At 30.0% G+C, this 21854-nt stretch overlaps 1 protein-coding gene across 1 annotated transcript in view; it reads left to right on the top strand.

The window, feature by feature from the left end:
• Window positions 1-325: 325 nt before the first annotated feature.
• Window positions 326-21854, top strand: part of LOC145312673 (uncharacterized) — a 63027-nt gene continuing 41498 nt past the window's right edge. Inside the window, exons 1-5 of the mRNA XM_080151932.1 lie at window positions 326-410; window positions 1240-1336; window positions 1524-1595; window positions 1780-1944; window positions 2442-2542. Of these exons, the coding sequence (XP_080008058.1) occupies window positions 353-410; window positions 1240-1336; window positions 1524-1595; window positions 1780-1944; window positions 2442-2542 (493 nt within the window). The 5' untranslated portion in view covers window positions 326-352. The remainder of the gene's footprint in view (window positions 411-1239; window positions 1337-1523; window positions 1596-1779; window positions 1945-2441; window positions 2543-21854) is intronic.

Genomic DNA, 21854 nt, shown 5'->3' with positions numbered 1-21854 from the left:
GAGGGACCGGACATTAGGCTCTTTATTACACGAGTCCCCAAACTTTTATAATAAGTTTTTCTTAGTCGTTGATTCTGCAACTTTGATGACTTTTGTTAAATTTTGATCGGTTGGTTCATTAAAGTGAGTGTCCAAACGTTTAAACCACAAACTGTAATCTATAGAAGGGGTAATTTTGTTTATAATCATTGTGAATGTACATCAATTTAATGGTCAAAAATGACACCACAGTCATGACAACAACAACAGAACTTATTGATCATTTAAGGTAAATGGAAATTTTATAGTCAGATGACAAGTTAGAATAAGATAATTTTGCAGGGATATATTGCATCATGCAGCCACTCACCACATGTTTGGTACCCATCCTCCTGATACTGCCCCGCCTTCATTACTATCTGAGTGTCCAGGTATAAATTTATATCTAAAATAAGTTAGTACTGAGATCAACTGGAAGCCTGGGAGGTCAACCTAGTACCTTGAAAGCTGGTTATACCGCTATTACAGAAGCTTAAAATGATTATATTATTTAGGTAGCTGGCGAGGTCAACCTAGTACCATGACAGCTGGTTATACAGCTAGTACAGCAGCTTATAATGATTTTATTACTTAGGTAGCTTAGGAGGTCAACCTATTACCATGACAGCTGGTTATACAGCTAGTACAGCATCTTAAAATGAATATAGGGTAGCTGGGGAGGTCAACATAGTACCCTGACAGCTGGTTATGCAGCTAGTAAAGAAGCTTATAATAAATATACTACTTAGGTAGCTGTGGAGGTCAACCTAGTACCATGACAGCTGGTTATACAGCTAGTACAGCAGCTTATAATAATTATATTATTTAGGTAGCTAGGGAGGTCAACCTTGTAACCTGAGGACTGGTTTTACAGCTAGTACAGCAGATTATAATGATTATATTACTAAAGTAGCTGGGGTGGTCAACCTAATACCCTGACAGCTGGTTATACAGCTAGTACAACAGATTTTAATAATGAAAATATTTAGGTAGCTGGGGAGGTCAACCTAGTACACTGACAGCTGGTTATACAGCTAGTACAGTAGCTTATAATGATTATATTACTTAGGTAGCTTAGGAGATCAACCTAGTACCATGACAGCTTGTCTATACAGATAGTATAGCAGCTTATAACAATTATATTACTAGGGTAGCTGGGAAGGTCAACCTAGTACATTGAAAGCTGGTTATAAAACTAATAATAATGATTAAATTATTTAGGTAGCTGGGGAGGTCAACCTAGTACCCTGACAGCTGGTTATACAGCTAGTACAGCAGCTTACATGAATCAGATGACTTCACATGGTGCATTTTTCAGGTAGCTTTAATATTTTGAAAATGCAGTTGTATGTAGGGATTTAGAAAGTTCAGATAATTAAAATGTTGATTTCCAAATGATAATATATCTAGATTAATTATGAAGATGATACAGTTATAAAAAGTTGCTTATTATAAAAGGCTTTTTTGTAAAACAATAAAATATCAATGTTTTTCTTATCTTTTAGGTACATGCGACCGCATACCGTAAAGCAAGAAATTTTGTGTGCTTGGATAGAACCAGATCAACCAAATCCTAGGCAAACATTCTTTACTTACAAATTGATTTAATTGGCTATTCCTGAATTTTAAAAGTTATTTTATAAGAACCAAAATCATAAATCATAATTTAAAACTAAAATTTAATTTAGTTAATTTAGAGTGCATATTCTAGATTTTTATAATTAAGACCTTTAGTAAAGAATCATTGAAAAAAAAATACAGGAAACCGTGCAATAAGGCATTCGCGAGCATGCACGAGATTGTGACCCACCTTACTGTTGAGCATGTGGGCGGTCCTGAGATATCTAACCATGCCTGCTTCTGGGAGGGTTGTCCTAGGATGGGACGCCCTTTCAAGGCTAAATATAAACTGGTGAATCATATAAGGTAACATAGTTAATATTTTTGTATAGATGTAAAGTTTTAATATATTTTGAGGAAGGATTCCGGTCAAAATTAAAAAGAAATCGAAATTGTTAAAATTTGTATATAAAAGTATTTCTTCCGATGAATTATCTCATGTTCCTTTGGTAACAAATATTGACGTACTACCAGGGATCGGAAGCCTCACGTAAGCCGCGCATAAGCCTCAGTTTTAAACCTGCTTGTGAGCAGAAAAAAAAAATTTAAGAAAGAAGGATTGTCTGCTAAAGAGCCGTTTTATACATCCAGCTGAATTTTATAGTGATAAAATCACGATTTCACTGAGGCTTACACGCGGCTTACGTGAGGCTTCCGATCCCTGCGTACTACCCATTTTGTTTTAATTATAAAGTAAAATCATATACATATTTTGTTATTAAAATATCCGGTTTAAAAAAAGTTTTTCCTTTATAACAAATAATTATCATCAACGCGTCAAAATGTATTGTTTTACTTTTCAGGGTGCATACCGGGGAGAAACCCTTTCCCTGTCCCTTCCCTGGCTGTGGAAAAGTTTTTGCAAGATCTGAAAACCTAAAAATTCACAAACGCACTCATACAGGTAAGAATCAGTGAGGGAAGGGACAATGGACAATGAAATTACTCTGATACCCAAAGTTTTATAAACACAAATATTATCTAATTTGTTGGATTAAAAACTTTGGGTATTTTTATTTACTTTTGATTGGTTGAATCCAAACTAGCACTGTTCAAACTTTTCTATCCGACAAAAAATTAATCCTAAAAATAACAAAAACTGTTTTAGCAAAAAAAAAGCTGTTATTTAAACCAATTAGGTCATTTAAACTTGTAATTTAATCTGTGTCCTTTAAAAATTTGTATTGTTTGTGTAATTTTATCCCTTGTAAAATACAAGCAATCTTTGACAATAGAGTTTTAGAATAGATAATATTCTTTTTTTTAAATCTTATGGTTCGATGTTACCCAATCTTTAATTTAATCCTTACTGTCATTGCAACGGAGAGTAAAAGCAAGATTCAACATAATGACATTTAAATTATTCAATTATTTGTCATAGAGAGGGGGAACAAAGGGTTCTTTATTACACTAGTCCCCAAAGTGTTATATTAAATTTTGATTGGCTGGTTAATTAAGTTAAGTTTTCAAATATTTCAACCACCACTTTTAATCTACAGAATATTTTGGGTACCATCATTGGGGATGTACATCAATTTATCGGGCATTGTCTAATCCCTTTAGATTCCTAACCATAATAAGATTTAAATTATTCAATTATAATTCAATACATTCTACATAAAGACTTTTTAGAACTGTATGTCTATTGTTTACCTTTATTGGTTTACAATGTCGACCTTGGGTGACCTTTCATTAAGACAAGGATAATTATGTCCATTTTTATACATGAAAAAAAAAGAGTATTTTTACAGTAGTTTTTGATAGGTTAGGTTAGTTTTGGTAAATGTTAATATTTTCCTCGCAAGTTAATTGGCCCCGCAGGTTTAGAGCACCTTGCAGTGGCTCGACGAAACCCGCTACTTCGTTTTCATTCCATTGTCCGAAAATTGTTATACCTACAAATGCTTAGGCTTGTCTTTTAATTTTGACGTCGGTAATACAATGAATTAGAAGTGTTTTATTAAAAATGATGCCATAATATATGTACGAATTTAAAACCATTCCTTAATCATATAGGAGCATTGCTACATAAAATACTCAGCTTATAAAGTTTAAAATTTGCCATGAAGAAATTTATACCATAATCTAGAATAAAAATAGTTGGGGATAAGGTTTCTTAAAAACAATTATAAATTAAAATAGTATGATGTATATGTGTGTTTGTCCAATAAGATCTCTCAAATGGATGGACTGATTTGTGTCTATAATTTCCAGGGAAGATTAATATTGATTCGGGTCAAGTATTATTCTCTTCTACACGAAGACATGTCAAAATTATCTCCAATGAAAAAAATTTTCTTTGCAAAAAAAGAAAATTTCACTTTTTTTGGATGTATGTGGTCTAGAAAGCTGTATTAGTTTATTAAATCGTTTTTTTTATGTAATTCTAATCTATTTCTGAATGCTTGTTCTTACTTCTAAATAAACACACACACATACATATACATACACACACACACCCATACATAGAGACACCTTAGTGAGCTTGCAAGCCAATATAGATCAATATCATACCTTCACACAATTGTATAGGAATATTTACCAACAAGATGGAAAATAGGTAAAGTTCCAGTCAACTGTATTAAAAACATTCAAAATTAAGAAAACAATTTTTCAATTGAGTACTAGTAGAGTCTTATGCACCCCTAGCCTCTAGGTGCTAATTAGAAAAATCTATTAGACCAACTATAACTTCCTTGAAAAAAGAATTCATTCTATGCAGCCACTTTGAAAACTTTGGTTAAAATTGAAGTCAATGTTAATTTTTTCAACTTGAATTAGATTAACCATGAAAATAGCAAACCTTCCCTTTTATATTCATTCATGCCCTGCCTTCCCATCAATATGTCCTGTTGTACTTCCCCATTTGTCTCATTTTAGACTGCATTGCTCTATTGGTTATATATTACTATCACAACTATGGATGGACATGTTTCCTGAAAAGCAAAGAGTAAAAAAGATTATTTAGTATTAGAATATTAAGGGATTAATTTATAAAAACAAGGATGACAATATTCTTAACTATCTAAGCAAAGAAACTGCTAAAGGTAAATAGATGCAATGTAGATGCCAATTATTCAGAATTTTTTAAAGAAATTGTTATTCAATTTTATATGGAAGCCCAGAAAACTAAATTTTCCAGCTGAATTCATATATCATCTTCAGCATTTTTGACAGGCAGTCGGACAAAGTTAGTTACCAAACGGTTATAATAATTTTCACATAGACCTATTTGGAACCAAATATTAACAACAAATAGAAATAATAAAAAATATTTTAAAACTGTGTTTATTTTCTATATAGCTTTAAATCGCTTTTTTCATGAAATGTTTATATGGAATTAATTTTCAAATTTAAATTTATAAAGGTTGAATATCTTTCTCTGCCACTACTATTGAGTACTCATCTATTGATCAGTAAAAACCATTAATATTGACCTTTATTTGAGTTCTAGAAAGCATGGATACCATTTCTACAAGAAGAAAAAATAAGCTTAAAAAATTTTCTACCTAGGCAATTTTCTATGATGTGATCAACTTCCGCTAAATTGAAACCGGTTATCAACTGTGTTGAAACACAAATACAGTATATTTTCCACGAAAAAGAAAATAGAAAAATCATAGAATTCCTCCTTTCTTAGAGCCAACAAAAAAAGAAATTTATCATCTTATTTTCCGAGGATAACTGACGGCTTTTCTTGTTACTATAACGCTAAATTTCTTATTTTCCAAACTTTTAGTAAAGAATTAAAAGAGCATACTTTTAGTGTTTGCAAACTCAATAGATAAGTTCAAAACTATTATATAAAACAACAAGGATGACAAATTTCATTACATTATTCTTATAAAAATTTACATAAAGAAAAAAATTAAAATTTTAAAAATTTTAGGACAATTTTACCAAATTTTGATTAATTTTAATGACGTATGTTAGAAGCAGACAGACACACCCTAAATGAAGATTAACGCTGCTCTCAAAAAAATCTCACACAAAATCGTCAAGTCATAGTGTTGCTTCCATGACGTCACAAAACATTTTGCCGCCAAATTTGCCGCCACCGAGTGAATTAGAACAAAAAAGGGTTGGAAATTTTTTCCATAGTTTTTAAAGTTATGTGAAAATATTTTTGTTGTGTTTGAATGCTATGAGATTGTTTAGGTGTGTGTTGTTTATTTTAAAGATTATATAACCAAGTTGGAAATAATAATTTAAGACAAAATTGGTTAAAAATACAATTTTGTAATACTTTGAAGGATAAAAGAGGTAAAACCTACTGACACAATTTTTTACAGTTAAAATCTTTTTAAAAAGAAAATTTTAGTTCTGTTTAAATAGATAATTCAGTGTTAATGTCATATCGACTGCATGGGATTTATAAAAGTGATCATAATTGATATTTTATCGATTTAGAGTTTTTATTGTTAATTTACATTATGTTTACCTCGAAAATTTTACATAATTCACAATTCACAATTACTGTTCAATGTTGATATATAAGTCCTAGCGATTGCATCCCTAGAATCTAGGGGCTCTGTACTAAAGGTTGTAAGGAAATATAGCCTAAAACCATCATAAGACTTCAATGTAAAAATGAAATAGCCTAAAACCATCCAGATCCTATGTGAAGCTGCCTTGCAATGGAGAACTCAATCCGGAACCTTGAGAAAAAACGTTAATACTTTATATGATAGGATGATAAAGTATACATTTTAAACTTTTAAATCTGCGTCTGTACTGTTTTTCTGTTTACATTTGTTTTGTGGCTTTTTGTAGTAAAGATTTAATATTTATATGTTCTATAAAGATTGGCCCAAGGGAAGTAATAAATAAATTAGGGCTGTTTTACATAATAGTTACAAAATAATTTAGCAGGAATTCCTACACATATTTTTTATCCCATCTTTTTTCTAACATTAATTGTAACTATCAATTCAATTCATTAATCCCCCATTTAATCTATTTATTGAGGTAGTATATATTGCCTATAAAAAAAACTTACAATACAAATGATCAATTATAGCCCTGTATATATTTTAATTGACCAATGGTAAAATGTAAACTGGCCTATCATTGGTCATTTGTACTGTATGACCAATGTATTTATTTGCTTCCTATTTATTTATAAATAATTACTTGGAATCCTTTCTTTTAGATTATTGTTTAAATTTTTCAACCACGTAGTATTTAGACCTTGAAGCAAACTATCTTTTTTGTAATCTCTCCATTTATTGAAGCTTAGCCACCAATAATCGTTTTTGGCATCTAGAATCAGAACCAATTGGATTTTTAATCATGGGAATATTTTACCCTTTTTTTAGATAATTTTTGTTATTAATTTAATCAAATTAACAGTTTTTTTAATACAGCATACTTAACATCACAATGTTAGAATTTATTTGTGTAGCAATTTAAAGAACTCTAATGCTTAAAATAAAATTTAAATATATGTATATCATATAATTTTTAGCCAAATAGATTTGTTTCATAGAATATTATAAATGAAATATTGATTTAAACATAAACCATGTCTAAAACATTGATCAGAAAAAAAAGAAAATTAAAATGAAAAAATGTTAAACATAGTTTTTGTAATAGAAGTGCTCTTTGTGGTTCTTTTTAAATTTTAATCATAATCTATTTCTTTACAGCCTTTTTAGAGATCTTAAAAAGCATACAAATAGACATGATTTTTATTAATAGAAAATTGCTTTAAACTTTTGATCAGGTTTAGTAACTAAAAGCTTACTTCTCGTATCAAAGTCTATAAATGTAACCTATTTTATTGATTCCTTTATTCCTGAGTTATGTTTGATAAATAATTAATTTTGATTGCCTCTAAACCTATCATATAACCAGAAATGAGAAAAATATTCAGTTATTTAAATTTTTTTTTTATTAATTCATATTTTTGAGAATTAAAATACTTCAACGAGGTCTATCCTTTTATATAAAGTAGTAAGGTTTTTTTGTGTTTTTTTTTTGTCTGAAACCTAATTTCGATTACTGAAGAACTGATTGAGTTCTTCCTTTTGGGCAAGATTCACAGATCACTTTAGATGATTTTAGACTATTTTATTTTAGATTTAAGCCTTGGGATGGCTTTAGGCTATATGTTATATTTAGATAAAAGAAGCAAAAATCTACTGTATTATATAAATATTTATAAAGATAGAAAACGCATTGTAGCGATTAAAATATTTGATTCCCGTTTATATTATGAATATTTGAATGTTACTGAACTTTAGTTGGTAAAATGAATAAACAAAATAAATGGGCTGTTTATTACACTAGTCCCCAAGGTTTTATAATGACGTTTTCATATTTTTTGGATAAACAACTTTGGGGACTTTAGTCAATTTTATTGGTTGGTTCATTGAGTTGAGTGTTCAAACGTTTCAACCACTAATTGTAATCTACAGAATTGGTAATAGTGTATCATCATTGTGGATGTACATCAATTATCTGCCATTGTCTTATCCCTTTAGATCCTTGCATATGATGCATTTTTGAAAGCGTAGATTTTTTACATAATTCATGTACGTTTTATCAACGAAGAATATTAGCTGTAATGGATATGATTTAAGCATGATGTAAGATCATAAAACGACATATATTAAATCTAATAGCCTTTGTAACAAAACGCCTAATATTTTAATGTTTAAAAAGCAAATTTAAAATTTCAGGGATAAAGGATCAGGACAGTTAAAGAAAAATGAATCTTACCCCAAAAGCTTTCTAACCTTCACTTTTCCTTTGCTCAAACATGTCTTTGTTTAATTATTCTGTTCTTGTAAAAAAAGATTTAACAGTATGATATTCAATGATAGATTAAAAAAGCTTTTTACTCTTTTTATTTTTTTAAATCGAGGCGAAATATTTTTTTTTTGGTTACCTTATCCCTGCCCCTTCATTGTTAACATGTAAATATATTTTATAAAACCTTTTAACTAGATTTAAATCTTGTAAAGTATCGGATGACAAAGAAATTTCAAGGTGAAGTTTTGTTTAAAAATCTTCCTAAGGGATATTTAAATTTGCTTCTTCAGAGGATTTGCATTTTTAAAGATCCTAAAGATTTTGTAATGTGTATTCTTTTTTGAAAGTAACAGAATGTGTTTCTATCTCTCTGTGTTTTTTGTATGATATGGTTCTCCTTTACAGTGAAGCTTCTGTTAGGTCCAGGGAGGTTATAAACTATTTTTTTTTGGGGGGGGGGGGGAGAAATATATTGGCTGTGTGCATATTACTGGTTTTGGCTGAATTTTCGGGTGCATAAGAATTTCTAATTAATATTCTAAATGCTTGGTAAGGTGTAAGAATGCTTTCATTTGGTTAGCGGATTTATTAATAATGAAGCACAGTAGAATTTAAGCTTGTTATAGCCCAATACTACATTGTGATAATAGGACTTTAAATCCTTTCACTTCAAAGCTTTGTGGAATATTGCTCATGAATTTTTATTCAAAACTTTTGATATAAAAAGTGTTTATATTCAACTGATATATTATGAGGAGAAAAAGATTTTAAAAAGAAAAAGAATTTTAATACCTATGAAAACTTTTTCTCGTATCCATTCGAATCCGGTGGATAGGAACCGGTTCTCCTCCATACGAAAAAACTATGTCTAGCATCATATTATATCCAGCTTTCTACGAATATAAAAATGTATAATCATAAGATTAAAACCAGTTTTAATCTCATAATTGTACATTCTATATCCGCGGAAAGCCGTTTATAATACGATGCGAGAAATAACTATTATTTGGAAGATAGAGGTATGATCGTTTTTCTCCACATAAAGTTTGCTTTCCTGCATTTTAATGTATCACTTTTTTTTACTTTTTTTAAATAATTGTAAAATATTACATTTTGTTTTAGTCAAAAGTTTTTGGCTTTAGATTTGAATCGTAATGTACGCTTAGGATGAGAAAAAAGGGGTAACAATATTTTGGAGATGGTTTAGAATTGGGAAGAAAAGGTTACATGAACATATTTAATATCAAACAAATGTTGCTTCACAATGGGATAGAAATCAGAAACAGAGGATTTTTTATTAAACTAGTCCCAAAAGTTTTATAATAACGTTTTCTTTTTCGTTGGCTTAACAACTTTGGGGACTTTTACTGAGGCTCATTGGTTGGTTTATTAAGATAAACGTTCAAACGTTTCAATCACTAATTTTAATCTACAGAAGGGGCAATTTTGTGTGTCATCATTAGGGACGTACATCAAATTTATCAGCTCTTTTCCCTTTGATCTCGTGATAGAAATATAATTTTTGTATATTGTTTAAAACATTTTTTACATGGTCAACTATGATCATTTTAGATATAACTTATAATTGGCTTCCTGTCCATTTGTTTATGTATTTTTATTTTTATTAAACAAAACTTCCCTCTCTATCTATTATTTTTCATTCATTCTCCTCCAATAAAAAAAAATATTATTGTCAATATTTCCCTTCTTTCTCTATCAAGAAAATCATGAAAGAAAGATCAGTGTGCTTTTCTATATTTGAATTGGTTCATGTGTCTGTGTGTTTGTGTGTGTGTGTATGTGTATGTGTGTGTGTGTGAGTGTGTGTGTGTGTGTGAGTGGCTTGAATTGACTTGGCTGCCACACCTGCCTTGCCCCAGTAAAGGGAAGTGGGGAAATAAGGGGAGATATTGAAAAGGCAGAAAAGGGGAAAGATAAAGAAATTAAAATAGGAAAAGAGTGTGAAAAAAAGGGGGGATGGGAGAAATTAGAAAGGAAATAAAAAGCTGATTTTGGCTCTCCTATTCTTGTGCATGTATGTTTGTCTGTCTGTTTGTCTATCTGTGACTATAAAGGTAGAATTGGTATTAACTACAGAGATTCACATACATTTATAGGGTATCTTTGGGCTACTTAAAAAGTATATACATATATTGAAAACCAGAAGAGTGAAAATAATAGACTACCATTATTTTGAAGTGTAAATACCTTTATTTAATAAGAATTAAATAATATAAGATAATAATAATATCTTTTGTTTAGATTAGATTTGTATATAATAATCCAACTTTTCAGTATTAAAAGATCTGTCACTCTATATTTGTCTGTCCAACTTTCTCATTTACTAGCGGATACGCCCCTAGAGGCCTCCAGGGGCACTTTGGTAGGAGATGTTGAGTTGAGTTCAATAACCCAAATTTTTATTTTATTTTCAAGAAATTTTTTTTAAATTGGGATGGGAGTAATTTATTTCTAGGGGCGAAGGGGTTGTGGTACCTTCCCCCTCTATAGTTATAAACCTTCCAAGTACCTATGAGAAGCTACCCTGTAAAGAAGAACCATATCGGTTTAGCGGTTAGAGAGATCCTTCAATACAGACACACACACACACACACACATCCTATTACTTTATTATAAGGATTGACCTTTGCTTTTTACTTGTTCATATTATAATTGGCCATTTAATTGAAAATCATCCAACATTTTTAATGCAAAAGTTATTTTGTTTAATATTTGTTTGCTTTTAAAGATATCCCCCGGATACCCTAGGAACTTTATGGAATGATATTTCTATTGTTAGAATGAAGAGATATTACACACATAAAATCTTTATAACAGTTTCACTTCTACAAAATAAACTTTTAATATTTTTATAATAACCAGAGGATACGCCTCTAGTGGTACTTGAAGGGGGGGGGGGGGGAAGGGAAGTCAACGTTCAATTTTAATTTTAAAAAGTAAAAGTATAGAAAGTTAGGGGGTTAATTTTTTTTAGGGGCGATTTCCCTTGAAAGGGACGTGGTACCCTCCCCCAAAATAGATGAAAACATTCCGAGGACCCTCCTGACAATTGTTTTTGCACTTTCCCCCTAAAGTTCAGACCCCTCGATTTGGGTAAACTTATATATATAAACGCAAGTTATTTTTAGTAGCGAAGCTACTCTATATTTTGAAATGTCTGTCTGTCCGTATGTCCGTCTGTCCGTCTTAGTTTGGGGGAAATGTGATTTTCTCGGCTCCTATAAAAGATAAAAGGCTGAAATTTTTTTGACAACATTCCCATTATCAAGGAGCACAATAAACTATAAAACATCAATGGCGATAGGACCGCTTTTTAGCAGGTTTTAGGCTATTTTTGTATTTTTCACATTTTTTCCATATCTTTTGTGTTTATGGTCCGATTTCCAAAATTTTTTCAGTTATAGAATCAAAATTAAATTTCCCGTCGTTTCAAAAAAAAACTATGACGGTCAGACTGCCTTTAAGCAGGTTTTAGGCTATTTTTGTATTTTTCACATTTTTCTTCATACCTTTGGTGTTTATGGCCCAATTTCCAAAGTTTTTCAGTTATAGATATTAAAATTAAATTTCCTTTCGTTTCAAGAACACATCAATGGCGGTCAGACTGCCTTTTTGCAGGTTTTTGGCTATTTTTATATTTTTCACATTTTTCTTTATATCTTTGGTGTTTATGGTCCGTTTTTTTTAAAATTTTTGTAGTTAAAAATATCAAAATTAAATTTCCCGTTGTTCTGAGCATCCAGTATGTAATTTACTTTGACCGTCAGTCTGTTAGTCATAGTACTGAAATATAAACAAATATTAAGAAATTAAAAACAAATGTTGAAAAGGTTTCGTGATTTTTTCCTAATATATATGCTTTTGTCAACTAATATCTAAACTCTTATTTAATTGTTTATGCTTCGCTACTTATGGATGTTGTCATCCTTGTTTTAACATTCACTAATGTTTCACAAATGTTTCACTAATAAATAGATCTTCAGTTCCAATTGAGATGTACAAAATAAGAGTTAAAAAATATATGTCTTTGAATTCTGAATCCTTTAAAGAAATAAAAGATGGGGGTTGTCAAACTGCTCCTCAAGCCCCCCCTCCAATATTGCACAACCCATGGCACGCCACTGTTTAATAATTTGAATAATATAAATCTTATGATTTTAACGTTACATAAAAAGGCGTTGCTTCTTAAAGATAAATTTCTAGGTAAATGTTATTGTTAAGAAAAGTGGTCTTCTAAGTTTAAAAAGTGGCTAAGCACAATTTCTTTAGAAGCTTCAAATTGACCATAAGAAGGTTTTAGGCTATTTATAAATGTAGGGAATAATATTATCCCACCTAATTGAGATTATGTTTGAAATAAGGTTAATAAAGAAAGGTTCTTCATCCACCTCCCCCTCCCACACATCTCCCTTATCCTTCTTCCCTATCCATGAGCTGATTTAAAAAAGACTTTGTGCAAAAAAAATTGGCCTGCAAAAAATCCGCAACTCATCACCTTTTCGCATAGTTTACAAATTGAGTCGTTAGGATAGGGACATGCTTCTGATAGATATGATGATTGCCATTTTTTTTCCCATCAAAATAGCAGGAACCCAGCCTAGGACAAAATAAAGTTTTTTAGTTGATAACGAGATCTTAAAGACTTACAGAAATATCATCACATAGGTCTCCGGATGGTTTAGGCTATTTTATCCTTATACTAAAGTAACAGGATGTTTGTCTGTCTGTGTGTCTGTCTGTGTGTACCGAAGGATCTCGCTAACCGCTGAACCGATCGGGTTCTCCTTAACAGGGTAGCTTCTCATAAGTCCCGGGAAGGTTTATAACTATTTTGGGGGAGGGTACCACCACCCTCCCAAGAGAAATGACAAAAAAATCGAATTTTTTAATAATTTAGGGGAGACTTCAACGTCAAATAAGGTGGTATCGTACATAAAAAATTAACTTTAACAAACAAAAACATTTAAAGTGTCACTAGAGGCCTCTAGGGGCGTAGCCGCTAGTTTTTAGATAAAGTCTTAAGATAATTTTATATTACAGAGCTACATTGTCTTTGCCCTCCTATTTAATTTTGAGAATTCATCTTATTATCCATGCATTTTCTGCCAATTTGTACAATGGCAACAAAAAGTGTCCAAAGGAACTTACAAATTTCATGCTCGTAAACATAAACTTTAAACTTTTTTTATAATAGTAAAGGAAAAGGTAAAAAAATTTCCAGTTTGGCCTCAAAAAAATTAATATCCGCTGGATTAGAACCGGTTCTTGGCTATACTAAAGAAGCATTGTATTACAGACAAGTTTCCACGAATATTAAAATAATAATCATAACTTGTTACCCCTGAAGGTTTAATCTTATTTAATTTAATTTAGTATCTGCGGAAAGCTGTCTATATACGATGCGATAAATAACTAAAAGCCAAGGTGGTTGGATAGTAAGAAAACCAAATTTCATTTATTATTATCATTGTCCCATACCTTTATCTCTGATTCTATATAACTCTTTTCAAGTGTATTGATAGACAAATAGATAGATAGATAGATAGATGAACGGATGGTTGAATTAAGGCAGTAAATACCTCTCATTATATTCTGTATCATGTCATAACACTTTTTATACAACTTAGAGAATACTTTTTTGTGGAGGGTGTAATAAGGGACAGGGATGAGTATAATTAAGAAATAATTCTTGCCGTTATTTTATCAATAAAACTCATAGTAGATTAATGGTAGTAATTTGTAAAGATGGTAATTAAAGAAAAAGAATAGAGGGGGCATGAGCTATATGTAAACCCTGTCCCGTTTTTGTATTTGGTCTTTGAAATCTTTCATTCCTCTAAGCAGACATTTTATGATTATAAAATTAAAGAATGTAAATCACTGATATAAGTCTCTGTTCATTTTTTCTTATTAGAATTATTGTATGTGTTCATTTATAAAGTTTATAGGCTTTGTCACTAACAAGTTTTTCCCCTTTCGAATGAATGCTTTTATTGACAAGGATGACAACGTAAAAAAAGCGAAGCTCAACAAATCAACAAAAAAAAGTCAGAGAAAAGTGTTTTGATCATTGCAAAATAATTCAATGAACAAAATCTGTATGTTGGTGTAAAAAAAGATAAAAAAAATTAACATGCCAAAATTACCAAACAGAAAAACTGACGGCCGTACGGACAATAACTGTAGAAATTCCTAGCTTTTTAAATGTTTAAAGTAAAATATAAGAATTAAAACAGCATATTTTCAGTTTCTTTTTAAATAACAACTAAAATCTGTTTTAATTATTTAAGATAAAATGGAGTATTTTTTTCGAAAATAAATTACATTTTTAAGGCCAGACCAAGATTGTTTAAAAAACAAAATTGGTATTCAGTCTACAATCGTAGTAATTTCCAAAGTTTTTTTTGCTTTCTAATCTTTCTCATAAAAATGTTTGCTCTGTTCTACTTTAGTTTTAAAATTTACCAGTTTTTAAAAGCGAAGCTTTTCTATAATAAGGGTCGGTCCGTCCGTACGTCCGTCCGTCCGTCCGTCCGAGATGGATAGCTTTTATTCGTTAATTTAGGCATGTTAGAATTGTCCTATCGATTTCAAACTTTGCATGATGATTCCTGTAGTAGTTAGGTACGATTTACAAAGCGTAGCAACTCTATAATCATTACCAGAATGTCCGTATGTCCATTTGAAACATGTTGATTTTTCTACTTTTTTAACAACGAATTCTTATGTGATCTAATTATCCGTTTGATCTGATTTTTGGTATATTGATTCCTGGAACAACAAAGTACAATATTATAAGCAAAGCAACTCTATAATCAAGTCCTAAAAATGTAAGTATGTCCATAAACATAATCCTGTATCAAGCAGTTTTTCAACAAATTTACTTACAATTTTGTTTCGACTCTTATACTTTTATATTCTAATTATTCAGTTTAAGACACGATACAAGTGTTAATGTCCGTTTGTCCTACCGTTTCAGTGCTTCGTTTTTATGGATGTTGTCATCCTTGTTTTACATGGTATTGAGTGAACATGGTTATTTCATAGACATGACATAATAGTATGTGGCTATAATGTCATTCATCTGTCGATTTATTATATACCTACAATACATATCCTTATACTAAAGTAACAGGATGTTTGTCTGTTTGTTTGTCTGTGTGTACCGAATGATCTCGCTAACCGCTCAACTGATCGGGTTCTCCTTAACAGGGTAGGTTCTCATATGTCCCGAGAAGGTTTTTACCTATTTTGGGGGAGGGTACCAACACCCTCCTAAGAGAATTTTAAAAAAATTGTTTTTACTTCCTCGACTTTAAAAGAGAGTTCAACGCAAACATAAACGTCAAACGCAACATAGACATATTTTAAATATAAAAAAAAACATTTAAAGTGCCACTAGAGGCTTCTAGGGGCGTAGCCGCTAGTATATAAATATCATGTCAGTTATAACCATTTTATAATTTCGACGAGTATATTTTAAAATAAATTATTATATAAAAAGCATGTTGTGTTGATATTAGGTCAGCAATAACCACTTGTAATCATTACAATAAAGTAACAGGATATTTGTATGTCTGTCTGTTTATCTGTACCGAAGGATCTCGCTAACCACTTCACCGATATGGTTCTCCTTTAAAGGGTAGCTTCTCATAGGCCCTTATTATATCTACAATTGATAAGAGAACACGGTCTTTCCAAAAAGTCTTAACAATCGTCGGTTGAATAAATCTTTTACTGAAAACAAATGAATGTAAATTTAAATACTGAAATTCCAGTCAAATAGAATTTGTCTCATTTATTTAAAAATAAATTAGAACATTTTTTTGCAAAATAGATCGTTTTGAAGATAAGATTTTTAAAACCGTTTTTTATTTTTTTTATACAATATCTTACCAGAAATTTATAACTTTTTCTCAAGACAAAAATTATTGTTATAATATGAGAATTCTTATATATGTAATTATACAATCTCAGAAATAAAAACCGATTTTTTTCAGGTATGTTTTGAAGTTAATACAAGAGGGATATCATGAAGTTATCCTTTTAATTAAGTAACATGATGTCTATCTGTACCAAAGACTCTTTTATCAGAGGTAAAGGAGGTATGATGTAAAATCTATTCAGATTTTTATTCCAAAAATTATATCTTTCATGGTTGTTCTGTTCTTTAACGAAAGCTAATCGTTTACATAAACCAAGGATTATAACATCCAAAAGTAGCGAAGTACCAAAAATATCATGGTTGGAATAATAACAAAGTGAGTTATTGAACATGTGTTCAGTGGTCATAAAAAGAAGGGTAGAGAAAAAACCTGAGAAGGATTAGATAAATAGTAAAAAATGACAAATATTTTACAAATCTTGTAGCTTTCCGACAAGCTAACGGTCAAACTAAAGTGTCTACTTTGTTCTTTCGCGAGAAGTATATTTAAACACAAAAACCACCATTCTATCTCAATTAGTATCCAAGAAAATAACATTTATCCATAGCACTACGGACAGGCGGATATACAAAGTGAAAAATTGAGTAGCTTCGCTACTAAAAATTGAAGAGAAATGTGTCAAAAAGGAATTTAAGAATGATTCTACTGCATGCCTGCAACATGCGGATAATTATTTGAGGTTGGTAAAATTTATACATACATTTTAAGTAGTGATGCTACTCCATAACTAACTCCAATATTGGTAGATTTAATATAATTTAAATTTTTGCTTTCTCAAAATTGAATGATTTTCTCAACAAAAATGACATATTCAAAGATTTATTTACAGTGCCGAAAGAAATAAAGCTTGTATCATATTTTTTTCTAAATGACTATTGCTTCAATACTTAAGAATGTACTTTTTTTACCTTTATTGAATGTTCATTGAATAATGAATTAAATGAAGATATTTCACTAAAATTACCAAAGATATACATTACGGAAATGTACTATTATTTTTAACTTTTTATTTCAAAAACTTTATCTATAAAATATTTTTTATGTTTACTTTAACAAATGCCTTAAAACAAATTGTTTTCTGTATTTTTTATTCGAAAGTTTATGATTCTATGGTTTTTAAAGAATTTTGAATATGTAAAATGTAGGTTTTATTAGTACAAACCATTGGTCATCATATCAAAGAAAGTTTAATACATATATGGAAAGGATTTTTGAACATATAATTTTTTGTAAAGGATTTTTTAGAACGGTATGTATAGTATTTTTATAAAGGGTAGTAGGAACCGAAAAAATTTAAAATGTGAATTGAAATTTATATACTTAATTTTTAGGCTTGAAAATTAATCATTCAGAAAATTAAGATTACTTTTCTTGTACAAATAGATTTAAAATTGATTTTAAAATCCTTATCTGCAAAATTTTGTAAATCAGTTCAAGATAAAACCTCCAAAAAGCAGTTCGACTGCTATGGATGAAATGGATGTTTCATAGTTTATTTTTCTTCCATACGTTTCACACTGACATTTCAAATTATAGAGTAGCTTCGCTACGTACTAAAAAAAATGTTGGGTTGTGTTGGTCACCCTTTTTGAAGTGGTATTGTTTTACAAAATAAAATCTATGGCCACTTGAATTTTGCATGGCTTTATGGGGAATGAAAGGTATCTTATTCCAAAGTATCAGTAATCTTAAAAACAAATTGTCAATAGAAAGAATAAAGAAAAAAAGAATCAGAAAATTTGATGGAATTTTTACGATGAATATTAGATTGAAAATAGCAATCTTTAACAGATATTCTTTTATTACAAGATAATTTAAGTAGGCAATATAGTTTTACATATTTGCCAAATGGATATTTATGAATTACAAGTAGATTACCAGTATTAATTCCTATCATCTAGGATTCTAAAAATAGCTTAAACCATCCCAGAACTTAGAAACTATAATAGCCTTAAACCATTACAGGACTTATATGAGCCTACCTAAATAGAAAACCTAATCGGTATAGTAGACATATCCAAATAGGATATCTTCCCGAATTTTTAGAATATTTTTTTCAGATTTTATGTCTACCTCGCTGTCTCGTGGTCAATATATGTTAATGTGAAGTTAGGAATTTCAAAAATTCTTATTAGAATTCAAAGTATCATGTCAGACGCGTGTCAGAACAGGGAATATTTACTTAAAGTCGGCAATAATACACAGATTTAGATCAATAGACAATTACTACAACTCAGATATCAACTCAGATCAACCTTTTTTAATTATAAAAATCAGCTGGAAGTCAAAACCTGACCAAAATATTACAATCGTTCTTAAAAAAAGAATTAAGCATCCAAACGGGTTTTAATTTGGGGTTTAGCCGTGGCTGACGCATGGCTACCGAGTCATGAAAAATATCCTTAGAGTTAATATTCGTTTCCTTAAATAATTGTAATAGTTGTATAGATTATCGAATTAATATACTATTCCATAAAAAGCAGAAAATCAATATATTTTGTCGTAATTGTGATAATGTTAAACTTGGACCAAAAGATAAAACAGATATCACTAAAGAAATATATTGGGAATTTTTCTAACATACTAAAAACGTTATTTCTAGACCTTTATTGTAAATTCTTTACATAAAAGTTACTGATATGTTAACCATACTGTATATTCAATTAAAATAAAATTTCAAGAGTCTAAACCCATTTTTGAACATGTCTTTATTTTACGCAAAATATTGTTGAGCAATTTTTAAAGTATAACTTTACTAATTTTTCATTTGATAATAAAGTCTTTTTAATGATTTTTTTTTTAAAGGATGAAAATTTTTTTAACTGCCCTTTTACCGCTGTTGACGATGCTAAACTGTCATACACCTATTATAGTTTTTAAATTGTGGGAGGGGGGGGGGGGGGTGAACAAAATCAACCCCTTCCCCCCACCCCCCTGAATAGTGATATCCGAAATATAGATGTCTGTCGGTTTTTGTGGAGTATTTTTGCTCCAGCATTGACAATGAAATACCGATACCAATATTTTTTCTATCAAAGTTTGGTCAGGGGTGCAGGAGTTTCACAATGGCCAGAAAATCTGTATTGTTATTTAGATATTCTCCCTATGGAAGCTTTTAATTTTTTTGGGGTTCTTGAGAACAATTTCATTTGGCACTTCAGTATGATATCATGGAAACAAAGATGACAACATCCATAAAAGCGAAGCATTGAAACGGTAGGACAAACGGACATTAACACTTGTATAGTATCTGAACTGAATAATCAGAATTTAAAAGTATAAGAGTCGAAGCAAAATTGTAAGTAAATATGTTGAAAAACTGCTTGAAGCAGGATAATATTTATGGACATACTTACATTTTTGGACTTGATTATAGAGTTGCTTCGCTTATAATATTGTTCTTTGTTGTCCCAGGAATCAATATACCAAAAATCAGATCAAACGGATAATTTGTTGTTAAAAAAGTAGAAAAATCAACATGTTTAAAATGGACGTACGGACATTCTGGTAATGATTATAGAGTTGCTACGCTTTCTAAATCGTACCCAACTACTACAGGAATCATCATGCAAAGTTTGAAATCGATAGGACAATTCTAACATGCCTAAATTAACGAATAAAAGCTATCTATCTCGGACGGACGGACGGACGGACGGACCGACCCTAATTATAGAAAAGCTTCGCTTTTAAAAATGTTGTATCTTGCAAACTTTCCTAGGTGGCAAAAATATTTATGCTGTACTCTTTTATCTTGGAATAGTTATTTATCGCATCGTATTATAGACAGCTTTCCGCTGATATTAAAATGAAAAATAATTAGATTAAAACCAGATTCGTTAGTAACAAGAGGTCAAAGGTCTGGACCAACAAAACTGTTGTTAATTTAATGATTTTTATTTTATTTTTCGTGGAAATTTCAAGGAATACAATGCTATACATGATTTTTCAGTTTAGCCGAGTACCGGTTTTAATCCAGCTGATATTAATCAGTTTCTAAGCCATTATTGAAAATTAACCAATCTTTTATTTATATATTTTCCCAATGTACAGTTTAAAAGTCGCCATGAAAAAAAAAAATATTCTAAATTCTTTTCGGCCTAACCTAGAAAAAGAGATTATTGATTTTAATCTGACCTCCTTATAATTATTCATAGACGAAAATAAAAAAAAAAACAAATATCGAAGCTTTTTATAGTTCCTATAAAAAATGGCGCCATACTGGCCTAGTACCTTGGTCAATTAAAATGTATACTGGTGATTTAGTCGATTTAATTGGCCTATCATTGATCAATTGTATCGCAGACGTCATTTTTTAATAGGAACTATATAAAGCATAATAATTGCTTTTAGCAATTTAAAGTAGAACTATCCTATTCTTGCGGTTGCAAGATTTTAATCGACAGACGGACAGACTAACATTGTATTGCAACGAATGAATTTTACATATTCCAACTTTGCTATGTGTAAAATTTCTGGTTTTGTCTGTGATGTAAAAATGTAAAAGTTTTGATACTGCCTATTGAAAATAAATCAATTTTCTACCACTCAATGATATCAAGATCTAAATTTTCCAAAAACCAAATATATAATATTTTCAACTATCATTTTGGACTTCTGTATAGTGTGTACATTAATTTTCATTATCTAAGCTTAGAAATTAAATGTTTGTAAATAGGAAATATTTTTTCTAGAATTTATGAAAAGTAAAAACACACAAAAAAAATATAAAAAAAAAACTATTAGCTTTCCCAAAAGATACATCTAACGGTTTAGATATTTTGAAAACTTTATGTTGCAACATACGTACAAATATTTGAATTAACAATAGACAATCATTATTTTTACATTTTCACATCACAAAAAAATTCTAAAATTTTACGGGTTTTAAAGAATAGTCGAATATAAAAGATTAAAATAACCAAAAAATATACATATACAAATATCTTTTATTTCTGTTAGAGCATTGGCTATTTTTATGAGGGCCAGTTTTTAAAAAATAAACAATTATTCAAACGAATAACGAAAAATAATACTTTATCTTTAATTAAAATTGGTAATGTACAAAAACCTGTTTTACTGCCAAATTTAGTTTAAAGTCTAACCGTTATGCAGTCTACAGTATTCGTGCAGTTACCAGTTTTTACGCAGTTTCTCTTAATAAAGGTTATATCTTTAAAATAAATAGAAGAAAAATTATTTTAAAATTTGCATAAGTTTTCAGTGTATTACATTTACTGTTCATTCTAATTTTTAAAAAGTTTCAACTTTTTGTTGATCTGATCTACTTTTAGACAACTGTCCTGAAAACACAAATATATTACTTACCCTTTTTTAAAATACCTGGAAATAATTGTTTAAAACCTGAGGCTTGGCAATGGCTTTGCTATTTGTTGAAATATATGTTTCCTCTTTCCTTTATTTTCTCACCTCAAGTCAAATTTCAAACTTTTATTGTTATGTTCTAAACATTTTAACTTGCATTTCTTTTTTTAT

This window comes from Acartia tonsa, chromosome 2 (genome assembly GCF_053477335.1).
Source record: "Acartia tonsa isolate MP-2025a chromosome 2, ASM5347733v1, whole genome shotgun sequence".
NCBI lineage: Eukaryota > Metazoa > Arthropoda > Copepoda > Calanoida > Acartiidae > Acartia > Acartia tonsa.
This window is presented reverse-complemented; position numbering and strand designations above follow the sequence as displayed.